We start from the raw sequence: 16,709 nt of genomic DNA, 5'->3' as shown, positions 1-16,709 counted from the left end.
TTTGTACTTTGTAAATATATAATAAAATTACTGAATACATGATTCAATAAAATTGAGAGGCGACGTTCCTAAGATCGGTCAATGTTCAAAAAAGATGAAGTATAAGCTATAATAAACAAGGTGTTTATTATGGTATTTAAAAAGTATTTAATTTGTAAAAAATATAAAAATTAATATTTAATTTTTAAAAATATAAAAATAAACCATTTTTAAATATTATAGAATTGACCAATAAATAATAGTTGAATTTAGTATTCAACTATCATTTTTATCCGTAATAACATTATAAAAACATAAATCTTCTAAAATTATGTCAATTTTATTCTAATATTATAGATTATGGCACAAAATATATATAGAATCAAAATTATTTTTATAAAAAGGTAGTAAAAGACAAAAATTTCTATCGACTAAGAAGACTAAGGTCTCCGTTAATAAAAAAATCAAATAATAAGATTTTTATTATTATTTTCATGTGAAAGAGTTTAATTTTTTACTAATAATTAATTTTAATATTTTTATCTAAAATTAAAACAATTTAACGTGTATGCTTTTACATTTGATTAAGTGTTAAGTCTATTATACAAATAGAAATAAATAATTTTTATGCTTGTTATTTAAAAATAATATTTTTTCTCTCTATATATAAAAATATAATTAGATATTAGCATAAAAAAATTTATATTGATAGTTATAAAATTAACTCAAAATTAATTTTTTTTAAACAATTGAATCTTAATTCTAACTTTTAATTATAATATTAGTATTCTCTCCAAATTATATGTAATAAATATTTGAAGGAAGAGAACTGAAAATATAGTTTAATCATAAGCGGTAAAAATTTAAAACTAAATAAAAAACTAAAAAAATATGTAAATAATAATAATATTTTTTATTTGAATTATATTATTTTGTTAATTTTTTTTTGTAGAATAAAAAGATAGAGAAAAATAGAGAATGAGAGAAAAAAAGAAAAAGATTAAAAAAATGAGAGAGATTTTGTTAATTTTAGAAGAAGAAAAATTTGAGTGACTGTTGACATATTTTATTTTGTCAAATTATTAATATAAAATATAAAATATATATAGAGTGAAAATGATAGAAAGCAATAGAAAAAGAGAGGTAGATGAGAGAACGTAAGATAGGAATTTATTAATTTGGAAGAAAAATATTTTCTCTTAATTTAATAAGAGAGTGTCATGTAACATATTTTGGTTATTAAATTAGTTAGTAATATATATTATATAATATAGTTATATTTTAATTTCAATTTTAATTTCAAAATTTTTATTTTTTTTAAATTTTAATATAATTAGAGAATGTTATATTGTATATTTTGATTGTTAAATTTGTAATTAGTTATTGATAATAATATATAAGAGAGATAGAGTAGACGAAGAAATAAGAGAAAAAAAATAGAAAAAAAAGAAAGAAGAAAATAATATATAATATATTTTGATGATAAAATTAGTAATATATAATAGATGATAGATATTTAAATGTAAAAACACGACATTTCAGCTACTCAAATCGTTTACGTGGTTTTATAATTATAGTGGCTATCGCATTTAGAAGTATTAACATTTTAAAAATAAATTAAAGCGAACACTAACTTTTGCGATGATGAGAAAGGTGCTATTTGTTGTGTTATGATCGGTGGTAGGGTGTCTTGGCTTATAAGGTTTGGAGTTCTTGCAACTCTTTGACTTAAGGTTAAAAGTGATGCTTAAATTTAATAAAGCAAAACCAATGTAAATGGGAGTTACCCTTACGAAACCATCCTCACTACTCAGTTTTTTCAACTATTTATATTAAAATTATTTTATTTATTTTAAATTTAAATTTGAAATTATAAATTTAGAATTTTAAAATTAATTAATATTGATTAATTAAAATTATTTTTATATTTTTATTTTTAATTTTATGATAAATTAAATTTTTTATAGCCTTATAGGAACTTGAAATCAAACTGAAAATAAAATAAAAGAAGAAGAAACCGTTGAAAGTGACGGCGTAGGACCAACAAGGAAACGTACGACGCAGGGCAGATTCCCGCCAAAGCCAACTTATGTTAATAATATCATGAATAAATCATTAAAAATAATTTTAAAAATTTTTAACAAAAAATAAATTTTGAAAAAATTAAAAATACGATAAAAAATAGTTATTAAATATATATGTATTAAAAAGTTTTAAAAATTAAATTTTAATATAATTTTTTACAAGTATTATTAGAGGAATAATATCTTTTTATTTTTAAAATTTGACAATTTTATGTCAATTGAATTTTTTTAAAAAAATTATGAATGACCAAAATTTTTAAAAAATAAAAAAATTAAAAATTAAATTTTGTTTCAATTTTTTATATATTTTTTAAATATTTATCTAAATATTACAATAAAATTTGAATCAAATAAATAAATTGTTTGTTAAATATAAAAATTATTTTTTATCTATATTAATTATTTTTATTATATTTTTAAATTATTCAAAAAAAATTTTTTGATGATAATATTTTTTTAAAAGAAAATTGTTATCGCTTGAATATTTTAAGTATCAAATAGTGGTAAACTCTAATGGCAATGTACTGGGTCCCAGCAACGCACTATGTGGCAACTTGTCAATGAAATTTCATATGTACATCTTTCCTTGAGACCAAATTAAAATATAATTGATCAGTACACTGAAATATAAAATATTATATCAATTTATATTTTATTTATGGGACACTCTATTATACAGATTGGGTTGTATAGAGAGAGAATTAAATTCCTTTTATAGTTAATTTTTATTATTTTATTAATATTCAAAATGTGGATCCCAGTATTTTTAATCTCTCTCTCATCACATAAAAGAAAAGATCTATAAATTTACATCTTTACCTTATAATTCACCTTTATTTATATCAAATATAACCATTTGTTTAAATTTGATTACTCACCTTTTTCATGAAAATAATAACTAAGATATTAACGTATATTATATTAAATAATTAAATTATCAAATTTATTTAATAAATTTAAATTATTATTTTTACATAAAATATTTAAATACCTTCTTTAGTCTGATATAGTAACTAATATGATTATTTAAAAATATTATTCGTACATTAAAAATATTATATAATAACTAATATTATTTAAAAATATATAGTTTAATTTATTAATATATATTTATATTTTAATATATATTTTATATTATTTGATAATTGATTTTAAAATATACGCAACATAATTGATGATTATTTGATAGGTATAATTATCAGAGTTAATATAATATCTCATTTTTATGTATCTAGCACAATTTCAACCAATCATTTCATACCATATCACCTATATTTATAGAGACTTAAACATTATCTTGAAGACTAGTACTAGTTTTTAAATTCTTTGTCGCCCGAGAATATGCTCATAATTTCATGACCACTACATTTCATAAATTCCAAATTCAGTTCATGTGATTCTCTCTCGTCTCCCTGCCGACAATTCCAATATGATGGTTTCATATATATAAAAATGGAGTTGATTTGAGGGTACATAATTGTGAATTTGATGCTTCACTCTGCAGCTGTTCTATTAGCACTCTTAACATGTCAGGGCACCTTTGTAAGTGATTCCTCCACGCCCCCCCTTTAAAGTCTCTTTGGCTTTGCATGCCACTGTATCATGCCATGATTCTGTTTACTACTATTTCAATGTTTTCAGTTGAATCATATCTCCAAGTGGCCTCTGATTGGGCTCTGCTGAAACTTTTTATTTGGTAGGTATTGAAGAAGTAGCAGGGCAGGATGAAAGAAGAGAACATTCAGAGGATGAAAGAAAGACAGCAATATACAGTCTGAAAAAGAAGGCAATAAATGCATCGAACAAGTTGAGGCATTCTTTTAAGAAGAAAAGAAGCAAAAAGAGTGGCAGCCGGAGTAATTCCCTGTTCATTGAGGATGTTCGAGACGCGAAGGAGCTTCAATCAGTCGATGTATTTCGACAGGCACTTATATCTGATAACTTGCTGCCCGCCAAACACGATGATTATCACACGTTATTGAGGTTACAAAACTCATACATTCACTCCTTTTATATTTGTTATTCACATGGATTGCATTCTAGAATAAGGACTTGTGAATTGTGATGATAACAATCAGATTAGTTTTTACTTTTTAATCGTTTCCCATGTTCATTTTCTACAGTAGTATTTTGTCCATGAAATTTTAAATTTTTTAAAATAAACTATATATCAATATTTAATCGGAACTCTAATTTTTAGAGTAAGAGATTTCACTTCAATTACAATGAGAGTGTCATGTAGTACACTTTACTTTGATTCTGTTAAAAACTAAATCAAGTGATGTTTGCAGATTCTTGAAAGCCAGGAAGTTTGACATTGAGAAAGCAAAACACATGTGGGCCAACATGATACAATGGAGGAAAGACTATGGTACAGATACAATTATAGAGGTGAGACAACTTGTTCAAAACAAAATACCTAAGCGTTTGATTGCACAATCAGAACATTATATTACTGTTGTTTTCACTCTGCAGGATTTTGAGTTCAAGGAATTGCATGAAGTCCAGCAGTACTATCCACACGGTAATCATGGCGTAGATAAGGAAGGAAGACCCGTTTATATTGAAAGACTAGGCAAAGTTGATCCCAGCAAACTTATGCAAGTAACTAATATTGAAAGGTACTTGAGATACCATGTGCAGGGTTTTGAGAAAACATTTGCTGTTAAGTTTCCAGCTTGCTCAATAGCTGCTAAGAGACATATAGATTCAAGCACAACCATATTGGATGTTCAAGGCCTGGTATGCATTGTTGTCTGTCTAAATGGTCACTCAAAATGGCTTCAATTAAAACCAGAGTTCGCATTTCTTTGTTTCTTTTTTTTTTCTAGGGTTTCAAAAATCTAACCAAGTCTGCACGGGAACTCATCACGCGCCTGCAGAAGATTGATGGTGATTACTATCCAGAAGTATGTCTGTTTAGACATCACCGTTTTTTTTTTTTTTCATGGCTTCTGAATGTCTTATGGTGCTTCTAAGTTCACACCTTTAAATGATACTGTGCAGACACTCTACCAAATGTTTATCATCAATGCTGGCCCTGGTTTCAAGATGCTTTGGAACACGGTGAAAACATTCCTAGATCCCAAAACCACGTCAAAAATTCAAGTACGTGTTTCCTTTCTTAGTTAAACTCCAAAGTGGTCGCTGAAATAAACCCCTTGCACTGAAAAGATTTTTAAGATTGCGATTGCACCCTAAAAATTCTAAAATTGAAAAAATTGCACCATGTTGGTCTCGTTCCCTTTCCATCGAGTTGCTGGTCACGCCATGGGTGACCTAACACATACCCTTCCACGTTGGACTAGACAACAGCGTTGTTTTCGTCTTGACGCTAAAAAGTATGATGAAAAGACGTCATTTAACCTTAATGAACCACAAAACGTCTTATGCCAAAAAAAAAAAATAGTATGACCATTTAGGTTAAACAATATCATTTTATCAAGTATTTAGCGCCAAAACTAAAACGACATTGTTTCTTCTAGTCTAGTGTGAAAGAGATGTGTTAGATTACTCGTAGTGTGAGGAGTAACTTGATGAAAAAAGAGTGAAGAACTTACATAGTACAATTGTTTTAATCTTGCGGGTGTTTATGACGCAATTAGAATCTCGGGGACCTTTTCAATGCAAGCGGCCAATCTCAATTATTTTAGGGATTAACTCGTTTAAGATCATTCTTCTAAGGATTTCACTGAAGTAATTACTTTCTACGGTTTTCAGTGTATGATTAATTGATGAATGTTGCATAGGTTCTCGGAAACAAGTTCCAGAGTAAATTACTTGAAGTTATTGATGCGAGGTAACTCTATATTCAACTCTATTAGTTAATTAACTCAGTCAACTTGTATTGTTTTTAGGAAAATTCTGATTAACTGAAACTTTTCAGTGAGCTGCCAGAATTTCTTGGTGGTACTTGCACTTGCGCTGATCGGGATGGTTGTATGAGATCTGATAAAGGGCCATGGCAAGACCCAAACATTATAAAGGTTTGCTGTATATCATGTAAATGTTGTTGTCTGGTTTTTCATTATGCTTTGCTTCTAACAGTAACTCAACTAGAACCATTCCGGGCATGTAGATGGTTCTCAATGGTGAAGTACATTGCTCTAGACAAATAGTAACAGATACTAACGATAAGGGGACCGCATTCGAATGCGATAGGACATCTTATCCAATGGTACAGTTTCTAACATCATCTTAATCTTAGACATTCATTGCATGAATGAGAATACAGAGTTGAGAATTGATTAGATCTTTCTTTGAATTTTCTGTTTCTGAGAGAACAGATAAGAAGTTGTGATACACCTACAGGAGAGTCAGGGTCTGAAGTTGACGAAATTACATCTCCCAAAGCAAGTGGGAATCATATAAACCCTATCTTGACTCCAGTGCATGAAGAAGTAAGTTAGCAGCATGAGCTTGAGGTTCCAAAAGAATAAATTTCTGCATTGCAATGAATTAAGAAGAATTTGATTTGTGTTTTTGCAGGCAAGATTGGTTGGAAAGGCTAATCATGCTGCTAAGGGTTTCTCTCAGCATGATGAGTATATACCAATGGTTGACAAGGCTGTGGATGTTGGCTGGAAGGAAAAGCAAGCAACATCTCAAAACTCATCTGCCTCAACAACAGGTTATTTAGTTGATACATCTTTCCTTAATTTACTAGTTTCGATATGCCATACTTAACCGAAAATTGATAATTCAAAAGTATTTGTCAATCTAAGCTGCATAAATCTTTTCCAAGACTAGTATTCCTGTTAACACATGGGTGCTCATTGCAGAAAAATTTCTATCGAGTAATGAAAAATGTCCTGATGGAAACCGAGCATATATCTGGACTGTCATAATGAGCTTCTTCTTAGCCCTTGTTACTTTTGCCCGTTCGATAGCATTTGGTGGTGTTAAAGGAATACTGAGGCATGAATCTAATTCTTCTCAAAGTATAGCAAGCATGACTGTTGATTCAGTGTCTATGGAAGAATCTGGTCCTCCTTCACCTGCTCCTGAGTTCACAAAGACAAACCTCCCCGCATCTGCCTTGAAACGCCTTGGCGAGCTTGAAGAGAAAGTTAACATGCTACAATCAAAATCTAATATGATGACATATGAGAAAGAGGAGCTGCTGAATGCTGCAGTTTATCGAGTTGATGCATTGGAATCAGAGTTGATTGCTACAAAGAAGGTAACTGCAGTTTGTTTTGTGAAATCACATTCTTTGCTTCCAGCTGAAAGGCAGCATCTCCTGCTGCTTTACTCTCAAATTTTGAAGAGAAACATTATAATGTATGATTTGCCATCAAATTGGCTAGTCCACTACATCATCTAGTTTAAGGTGTATTTTTAAACTGTTTAATTCGCTTCCTAAACAGGCTCTATACGAAGCTTTGATAAAACAAGAAGAATTAATGGAATACATAGAAAGACAGGACAAACACAAAAGCATGGTAAGTCAAAGATATTTGTACCATATATGTATATTATTTTACAAAACAAATTTTAGTTACCATCCTCCACTATATAGGAAACTCTAAAAATATGTTCCATCTGTCCATACTTACAGTGGAAAAAGGTTTGCTGTTGAAGAGATACTGCACCCAAAGGAGCTTGTTTTGTGGATAACACGTTATTTCTTGTCAGTTTGAGTGTAATAATATTTAAACTTGCAGTAAAGAATATTGTTCTTCTACCTGCCACACTGGTCTTGTATCTAAATTTCTCTTTACGGGTCACAGATTTCTAGTTTTCTACGCATTCCAACAATTTGAAGTCTCTGTGGTACTAGTACTATAAATTATAGGAGCAAGAAAATATGTATTTTCCCAATAGTAACGGTTTTCTTGGAATTTGAATTGGCCTGTAAATATGATAATCAGATCAATGAGATACGCATTCAACAAAATGTATAAAGAGATTTTCCAATATAAGAAAGTGACATGAGATGTTGAGGGACTTAATGTTAACGAATTCTGGAAACAAGTATGCCAAAACTACAAATGAGCTGTAGCATTTTCATCTATCAATATCAAGTAATTTCTAATATGAACATCTGCCAAAACTAATCATGTTTTATCACATTTATGATACAATGGTATTTTACACATAACTGCTCTCTCCAAGGTTGTAATTCGTAAAGAAAGAAAATGAGAGCTTCAAATAAACACTATCCCAGTATGAGCTTTAATTTGAATGTGCCAGCAGAATGGGGAAAGTATGAGCTGCTTCTGCAAATTCAACCTACATATGTCCATTTTGTACTACTCAAACATGAGATAATAAATACATCCTAGTTTGTGTCTGACAAAGAGAGAGATAGAGAGGGAGAGAAAAAACCTTGTAACAGCTCATAAACTCATTGGCACACAGATCATCAGCCAAGCAATGGCCAAATTACGCTGACAAAGTAAAAACCAGATCTGAGCTGAAGACACAGCCTATAAAGGTGGGTTTTGTCAAGTCCCCATTACCCTTTACTGCATACACTGGGAAGTTAGCTGCTAATTATGATCATGAGTTTGCCAAGCTAAATTATAATCATGGAGGAAATGCAAATTATTTAAAAGTTTCTTCTTTTTTTCAGGGGGAAAAAATTCAATACCATTATCCATTCTATATGCACCTAGAAGTGATATATGCACAGATAAAAAATTCCATAGTCGCAATTAACCAGAACTGCAACCTCCACATGACCATTTGATCCAAGCATGGGCCATGTATATTTATATAATGGTCTAATGGGTTCGACCAAACAGACACAAAAAGACATTGAGGGAAATAAGAATGTTAATCAAATTAGTTATGCGTGCTTACCACTGCAATCTTTGTCAAGTCTCAGCTATAACAGTCCATTAAATCCAGTTTGCACTTTATGAAGGTTGCAAGTTTGTGACTTTCTTTCTTTTTTCATCCCCCTCAATCATTTCTGTGTAGCAGCTCACGATCTTCTTGTCTAATTCATAATGTTCTTCCATTTTACTCAAACGTTTCAAATCCAGGTCGAGAAAATGAACCTGACAAAGAACAAATTGCAACCAAGCTAAGATGCATGGAATAACAAGCATTACAAGTATAATTCTTGTCACATCATAGATACAGAAACTGATAATAGAATCACCAAGAATGGGGCCTAAAATTACTAATTTGCTGCTGAAATAAAATAAATAAATAAATAATGTGATGCACTGTCCAATGTTTATCTCATCAAAGAAATTTAAACAAATAACAAGATGCAATGAGCTGCTACCTTAAAATCAAAGGTTTGGTTAGTTGACTTAAGACATACGTTATTGTATTCAGATCCAGAATCTCCCTCTCTTCTTGGTCTAAAGCATATCATCAAACTAGAGTCTTTTGCAGTTGCTGCTATCAAATAGTCTTTCACAATTCTCAAGCTTTCATCCAAAGAAGCAGAATGAAAAACAGAAAATCTTTTTGCTTGCTCGTCACTCAACTCTTTACAAACCAAGCACTGTTGACAAGTAATTTCATAGTATGCATGAATGGCTCCTTCAATGTCAACACTATCAAGCTTCTGAACCTCCAAGAGCCGATCTAGTACCCTTGACTTTTGCACGGCCTCAGCAACAAGAGTGATTAAGTTCTCTGTACATTTACCAGCATCAGCTTCAATGACAGACTTAAGTGAATCCTCAAATGCTTTCGCAATAGAAACATTTGTATCTTTTGCTCCACAACCCAATCCACCAAATATGAGATAGCCATTCAAAAATACCCGGAAATTGTTCTGAGGGGTAGTAAAAAGGTCCACAATAGCTTTATAAATTCTTTCCTTGCATCCAGAGAACAGATCAAGTGGATTATATTCACTTATCAGTGCTATCTACAATGATTCGAAAAATATGTATCTCAAATTTTGAGGTAAGAGAAAAAAATATAAGGTTAATAAAAAAAATGTTGTCACTACATAATGTGAGAACATGAAGAAGAATGCACAATGCAGCAACCAAGATACCAGCAAACGTAAAATTACATTGATGAGGTACCTCTCCTTGATGCAATTTCAGGGCTTGGTGCATTGCAAAACGTGTTATCGTTCTTTTGATTGCAGTTCCTTCAGATATGAATCTTGACAGAGGAAGAAATCCGCATTTGGGCTACATTTTCAGAAGAAGACTTCAAATGTTACAACCAAATGAAAGAGAAAGAGAAATAGAAAGGGGAAGCAGGTGAGACAATCAAGTTAAAGTTGTGGACCACGTACCTTTATCTCAACAGATATGCAAGATCTAGATTCTAGGGCCCCTGAAATGGAATGAAAGGGAGATTGCAACAGAACTTTCAAATATTTTACAAATAGGTAAGCGGGATGACTAAAATCATCTTACCAAATTAATAGAAATAATATTTGAACCACTCTTTTCATACATGTTTCTTATACGCATTTTCGTTTATGGTATAAAAGACAAACATTTTATCATCTCTCACTTCTTATAAATCACATTTGATACTAAAAAACAAAAAGTGTAAAAAAGTAATGTAAACAAAAATAGTGCATATAACATTAGTCAAATTTAAATGCCACAGGATGTAAATGAGGCTTTATGTCCTTGCAGTTGATTAAGCAGCTCATCAATACTTGAATGATCAATAGCAAGTTGGGTTCTACCCATAGCAATATTTAATTTGGGTCATTCCCCAGTTGACATTTTCTCTAGTTTGTATTGCAACTCAAGGGAGACAAAGTAATACAGGCAATACTATTGAATACCAACTTCTGCAACTTCAGAGGAAAATTATCTAAGCAAAAAACCATATTGAAGCAAGCAAATCCTTAACAGAAAGTGGCAAAAGTAATTTCATATGGAGACATGTGAGTACCATGAGCAAAAAGCGAATAATCGGACATGAGTAGCACAGATTCACAAAGCGTGTCAATCTTGGCATTATCAACTCGCCAAATAGGACGCTTAGAAATAACGTCCCTTTCAACTGCCTCAAGAAACTCCTTCAACACCATGACATGCATCTAACAACGAGGTAATAACAAAATATAGATCAGAGTAGAGATCATCATCATTATGAGTAAAATGTTAACATACAAGTTTATCCTACATACCCCAGCATCAACATATTGGGAACCAAGCAATGGCTTCATAACGTGCTCGACAAATAGCTGGCATGCAAGTTCGCTGTCGGAAGATCCTATGAGTTGATCAATGTCTTTCCAGAGAAGGTGTTCGTGCGCATTCAAAGCAGAGGGGCTCCTCATAGCAAGAGCACAGTTCCTTGGAGCCTTGCGCAAGCGCATCACTTTCCCAATCTGAGCTCATCAACATGAATTTTCATTTGTTGGGGTCAGAACACACATAAATTTGAATGAAAAAAGAGAAAGAGAATGAAGTAATGCACGCACAAAAGGAGGATATGATCCAACGTAAGCGAGAACAATGTTGGCAGCTCCTTCGCCTCTGTAAACCCACCCAGCAGCGTCCTTCTTTGTTAAAGTCACATCCATCCAACAATCGGTTTCGTACATTTATTTACCTATAATAAACGCCCAGTCAAGCATTTCATCAAACACTATCAGGGCATTCCAAATATAATAAAACACTATATCATGGTAAAACCTAACTAGGTTCGTCGTCTTCGTAATTGCGCCTCAGATCCTTCGTCCTCGTGCCCTTTGTAAATTTTGATCCTTAAACGATCACGTTTTTCTGTTGCTTTTGCATGTTACGGTCACGCTTTAGGAAACAGTAATGTAATAGTGGGTGAATGATTCGGTGGTTCTCACTTATTTTTTCATCAATTGTGGTGAAAACTTAAATCAACAGTTAGATCATTATTAAATTTGATCCAACGGTGGGTTATATTTTGTCAATTATAATCAAAAAAAATTTTATTTGTAATTAATGGTATATGAATTATGGCCCAATAGAATTTGTTATTTCCATAAAAAATTTTGCTGAATCCTAAATTTCACCCACACACAAAATTGAATTTCATAATTTCCAACTAATTAAACACACAATTGTTTCCCTTCATCAACATCAACATCATCATCTTCTTCACTCTAATATTAATTCTGTTGATATTCAACTATACATCTCCTAAGTTTCATATTTACACCCTTACAAATTTATTTCTTTATCAAATTTACGGGTGTATATCTTATCTTTCAATCTCTGCGAGGAAGCAATCTGAATCACAATGTCTAATGAGGTAGATTTTTCATCAATCTGAAACCCTAAGTCACACTTTTAGAATTAATTTTGATAGATTTCTTGCATCATGCCATCAAATACCTAGCCTAAATTAATTTGTTCATGTAGGATTATGTAGATGACACCAATAATGTTGACGGGTTTCACGGAAATTTGGAGAATCCCTTGAGAAACGATGATGAGCTCCTGGACGACGATATCTTCATGGATGCTAACTTGGCAAATGCAGAAGTTGGTGCTTCTGAACCCAATGAAGGTGCCCATTTTGATCAATTGGATGAATCTTATAAGATTGACGAGTGGGAAGACATAGGAAAGACTGAGTTCTTGAATATTGTAGATGTTGATATAAAAAAATATCATTTCAGTGATCTAGGAGTGGCTTTTGATTTCTACAATGCATTTGCCAAGTCAAGGGGATTTAGTGGTCGAAAAAGTAAGACGCAAAAGCACAATGGGATAATCAATCGACAGAATTTTGTTTGTTGTCGCGAGGGCTTCCGACGAAAAAAGGCAGATAATACGCAGACCAGAAAACAAGAGCCTAGAGCTGAAACTAGGTGTGGCTGTATGGCAAAGGTTCAGGTGTCATTTGATGTTGTTAGTGGTCGCTGGATTGTTTCAAAATTTTCTGATTTGCATAATCACGACCTTCTTCCTCCAATTTTTACTGCAATGCTTCCTGGTCACAGAAAAATACCTGCTGCAGACATTGAGCAAATAAATATAATGAGGAAGGGTGGATTAGGCACTGCACATATTTTTGCAGCACTCTCAAGCCAATCTGGTGGTCACCACAATGTTCCCTTTTTGCCCAGGGACTTGTACAATCAAGTCGCACAGCAACGTCGACGGTTGAAGGGTGATGCTAGTGCAGCTCTTCAATTTTTGAGGAAGAGGAAGTCCATTGATCCTGTCATGGTTATAAGATATGAGGTTGATAGGCTTCACTCGATAAAGAATTTATTTTGGTGTGATGGAATAAGCCAAATGGATTATCAATTGTTTGGTGATGTATTGGCTTTTGACGCTACTTACAAGAAAAACAAATATCATTGCCAGCTTGTCGTTTTTTCGGGTGTTAATAACCATAACCGCACAGTTGTCTTTGCGGCCGCTCTTGTGTGTGATGAGTCGGAGCAAACATATATTTGGTTGTTAAAAAGTTTGCTGGAAGCAATGAAGGGGAAGGCCCCAATTTCAGTTATCACAGATGGTGCCCTTTCAAAGAAAAATGCAATCGAAAAAGTTTTTCCTAATGCACATCATCGCCTATGTGCTTGGCACCTTATTCGCAATGCCACAAGTAATGTAGGTAATCCTAGGTTCACATCGCAGTTTAAGAAGTGCATACTAGGTGATTACGAGGTTGGTGTATTCCGTAGTAAGTGGGATCGGATGGTTGAAGAGTTTGATGTGCAAGACAAGCAATGGATAATTGACATGTATGATAACCGTCATAGTTGGGCAACACATATCCGTGGGAAGTTCTTTACTGGGTTTAGGACCACTTCTCGATGTGAGGGGTTGCACTCAGTTATTGCAAAGTATGTCAAATCCAGGTATAATCTAAGAGATTTTGTAGAGCACTTTGATAGATGTGTTGCCTACATTCGTTTCAAAGATAGTCTAGCAGACTTTGAATGTGCATATGGAGTACCCGTGATGCAAACTCATTTATTGTCATTGGAGAAGTCTGCAGCTAATTTATATAAAAGAGAGGTATTTTTTCTATTTCGCCCTATTATTATAAGGTCTGGTTCAATAAAAGTGTTAGATTGCATTGATGTTGGTTCTTATATGTTATACACGGTGGTTAAGTATGGTAGTCCTAACGATACATGGCGAGTATCTTTTTGTGATTTACCAATGGAGTTTACTTGCTCCTGTATGAGGATGGAGTCATTTGGCATTCCTTGCGAACACATTCTATCTATTTTAGTTACACTTGACATTTGTGAATTGCTAAAATGTTTAGTTCTAGATAGGTGGACCAAAAATGTGAAACAACAAATACAAGATACAAGGGGGTTCAGTTGGGATTGCTTAAAGTCTACCCAATACTGGTGTTTGATGGACTGGTTTAGATTGGTGGCTACACTATCAGCAGGTAAAGATGATAGGTTCAGGAGCATGAGGGATTGGGCGATAAACACAGTGGATAAAATGAAAGCTGATGATATTGCTAGTGCAGTTGCTTCTAGTAGCACAATTCCTGCCACTTATACAGATCCTCGTGACCCCCCAATTCGTAGAAGAGCCAAGGATCGTGCTGGACAACGGTGTAGTATATGCCGTGAGCTCGGAAATAACAAAACTACATGTCCAGATCGGAGTAAGTATGATGGGGGTTCACATGAAAGGCATAGTCTACTTACAGATGATGATGCATATGAGGCTATGTGGGATGAGGAAGAAGACTTCATTTATGAGGAAGATGAAGGTGAATGTGCAATAAATTCTAGTTCTGAATCTAGTAGAGATCAAGCGAGACATTTCTCAACTTTTATATTTTATTTACTGGCTACTTTGGGGTTTTTCATGTGTTGCTCATAAATTTTGTGTTATTTCAGGATATGGAGATAGATGACTCTAATTATGAATTTGGAAATGAGGACGATGGAGCCAATGAAATTAATTAGTCCTATATTATTTTTGTTTCATTTAATTTGTAATGTGTATTACATATTATTTAGTTGTTCCAGCTCAAATTACCTTTGATTTAACTTTTAGTTTTTTTTTTGTCTTTTTTAAATATGGATATCTTCTATTAAAACATCAGAAATGTGAAAAACTAATCCTGTCTAATTTGGTGTATGTTGGGTTTAAGTTCTAACTTTTAATTATGTCTAATTGATTTTTTGTAGTTACTTATTACCAATTTTAGGCTACATTGATGAAAGATGAAAGATGAAAGTTGGGAATAAATATGGTGTTTATGTTAAAATTTGAGGGATTTTTTCATCTTGTCTCTTGTTTTGGGTATTAGTGTTTCACAAGTCTAAATGCTTGGATCTTATATTACTCTGTATATAATACCAAGGATATTCAAATTCATGCACTAGTAATGTTATGTAAGTTAGTTGGTGGTAGATCATACAATGGCAAAACTCAATCCTTTTAACTTCAATTCATTCATTAGTTATGCTATGCAGGTTAGTTAGTGATAGATCATACAAAGACAACAATGAACTCTTTTAAATCCATTATTCTAAGTTGTCTGCTGTTTTGTGATTATATTTCTATTTTAAAGTATTATTTTTTCACTAGTATGAGACACAAGAGACTTACAAAAATGCATACTGTTAGTAAAAAATAGTCACTCAATTTTTTTAATTCATCTCAATAGAGTGAGAAATTGGGATGAGTTAATTATTTTATCACACATTGAAGTCTCCAAAAATAGAAGAAAATAATGTAAAATAGTCCTTTGTTATCCTCTATCATCATCTCTGTGACTATTCTATGACATATTTCTTTTATGTTAATAACATAGTGCTTTAAACTATGTGTTCTCATTTCATTGTTCTTTAATGATGAGAAGATTTTTAGTTATTAGTTCAATTCTAATTTGTTTGCACCTTGCAGCAAGATTGCTATGTGCATCGGTTTAATTCAATGTGAAAAATGAGTAAAAAATAATTTAAATATGATTAAAATAATTTAAATCATAAGCATGGATAATTATCTTATCCATAAGCAAAATAAATATTTTGGAACTTAAATTCAAATACCTAAGTTAATAATCATATAATAGAAATATTTTTGCATTCAAATTTAAATATCTAGTTAATTTTTTGCCACAACCGTATTCCACCATCGATCTGTGCTTATTTGAACGTCTCGCTTCCTTTCGTTGCTCTCAGATAATACAAGCTTCAAGGTGCTACTCATGCGGACCTTCTCATTCTTGAGCTACATGTTCACCAAATTGACACTTTAATAATACAATGATTATAAATAGAGCTGAGACAACTCAAGGTATGTATCCTTACCACTCCAAGGACAGATGGGGTGAAGTGAGATTCCATATTCAGCCATTGCATAACCCAACAAGCAAAATTTTCACTGTGTCAGATTGTTAAAGTTTGATTAAAACCTCAATGAAAGGATGTGCATTGACAAGAGAAGCGAAAACATACTAATAAATGGTCTACCTTGATTCCAGTTGCGGTAATCCATATCCTCTAAGTATATCCCATTTTTCAAAATGGTCCTTACCTGGCATTCCATGTTTGACATAATCCTCTGATGATATTATTTGAACAAGCACTTGTTCCTGTAATCATGGCTTTATGAGACACAATGGACCTTGTTTTAGCATATCATGTCACTTGCTATATTGAGATACTTACTATTACTTTCATGTCCTTGTTTTAGCATATCATGTCACTTGCTATATTGAGATACTTACTATTACTTTCATGTCCTGGAGCATTTGTTCCTCGCCATGTTTTGATGATAA

At 32.3% G+C, this 16,709-nt stretch overlaps 3 protein-coding genes across 9 annotated transcripts; 2 read left to right on the top strand and 1 right to left on the bottom strand.

Moving 5' to 3' along the window:
• The first annotated feature begins 3,315 nt into the window (after nt 1-3,315).
• On the top strand, nt 3,316-7,962 carry LOC112705564 (phosphatidylinositol/phosphatidylcholine transfer protein SFH6). The gene is made up of 14 exons (XM_025756418.3): nt 3,316-3,605; nt 3,764-4,046; nt 4,355-4,454; nt 4,539-4,805; nt 4,895-4,972; nt 5,070-5,171; nt 5,813-5,862; nt 5,950-6,049; nt 6,142-6,240; nt 6,350-6,463; nt 6,552-6,693; nt 6,845-7,245; nt 7,433-7,507; nt 7,624-7,962. The coding sequence occupies exons 1-14, from the start codon at nt 3,590-3,592 to the stop codon at nt 7,642-7,644; spliced, it is 1,848 nt and encodes a 615-aa protein (XP_025612203.1). The 5' UTR covers nt 3,316-3,589; the 3' UTR covers nt 7,645-7,962.
• On the bottom strand, nt 7,522-11,864 carry LOC112705565 (inositol-pentakisphosphate 2-kinase). 7 transcript variants are annotated; one of them, XM_072200359.1, is made up of 10 exons: nt 11,653-11,864; nt 11,434-11,564; nt 11,137-11,340; nt 10,899-11,046; nt 10,282-10,322; nt 10,064-10,174; nt 9,304-9,900; nt 8,871-9,070; nt 8,394-8,542; nt 7,960-8,297 (listed from the first exon to the last, which is right to left on the bottom strand). In XM_072200359.1, the coding sequence occupies exons 2-8, from the start codon at nt 11,554-11,556 to the stop codon at nt 8,927-8,929; spliced, it is 1,368 nt and encodes a 455-aa protein (XP_072056460.1). In that variant the 5' UTR covers nt 11,557-11,564; nt 11,653-11,864; the 3' UTR covers nt 7,960-8,297; nt 8,394-8,542; nt 8,871-8,926. The 7 variants fall into 7 exon arrangements, with proteins under 7 accessions (XP_072056464.1, XP_072056460.1, XP_072056461.1 ...); XM_072200360.1 differs by having other exon boundaries at nt 8,394-8,533; XM_072200364.1 differs by having other exon boundaries at nt 8,394-8,533; nt 9,343-9,900; nt 11,653-11,856.
• A 366-nt stretch (nt 11,865-12,230) lies between these two features.
• On the top strand, nt 12,231-14,886 carry LOC112708281 (protein FAR1-RELATED SEQUENCE 5-like). Its single transcript, XM_025760468.1, has 3 exons — nt 12,231-12,242; nt 12,353-14,731; nt 14,818-14,886. The coding sequence occupies exons 1-3, from the start codon at nt 12,231-12,233 to the stop codon at nt 14,884-14,886; spliced, it is 2,460 nt and encodes an 819-aa protein (XP_025616253.1).
• Nucleotides 14,887-16,709: the final 1,823 nt, after the last annotated feature.

Source organism: Arachis hypogaea, chromosome 8, assembly GCF_003086295.3.
Source record: "Arachis hypogaea cultivar Tifrunner chromosome 8, arahy.Tifrunner.gnm2.J5K5, whole genome shotgun sequence".
Classification (NCBI taxonomy): Eukaryota; Viridiplantae; Streptophyta; class Magnoliopsida; order Fabales; family Fabaceae; genus Arachis; species Arachis hypogaea.
Note: the sequence above shows the minus strand (reverse complement) of the source record. Positions and strands in the feature narration are given on the sequence as shown.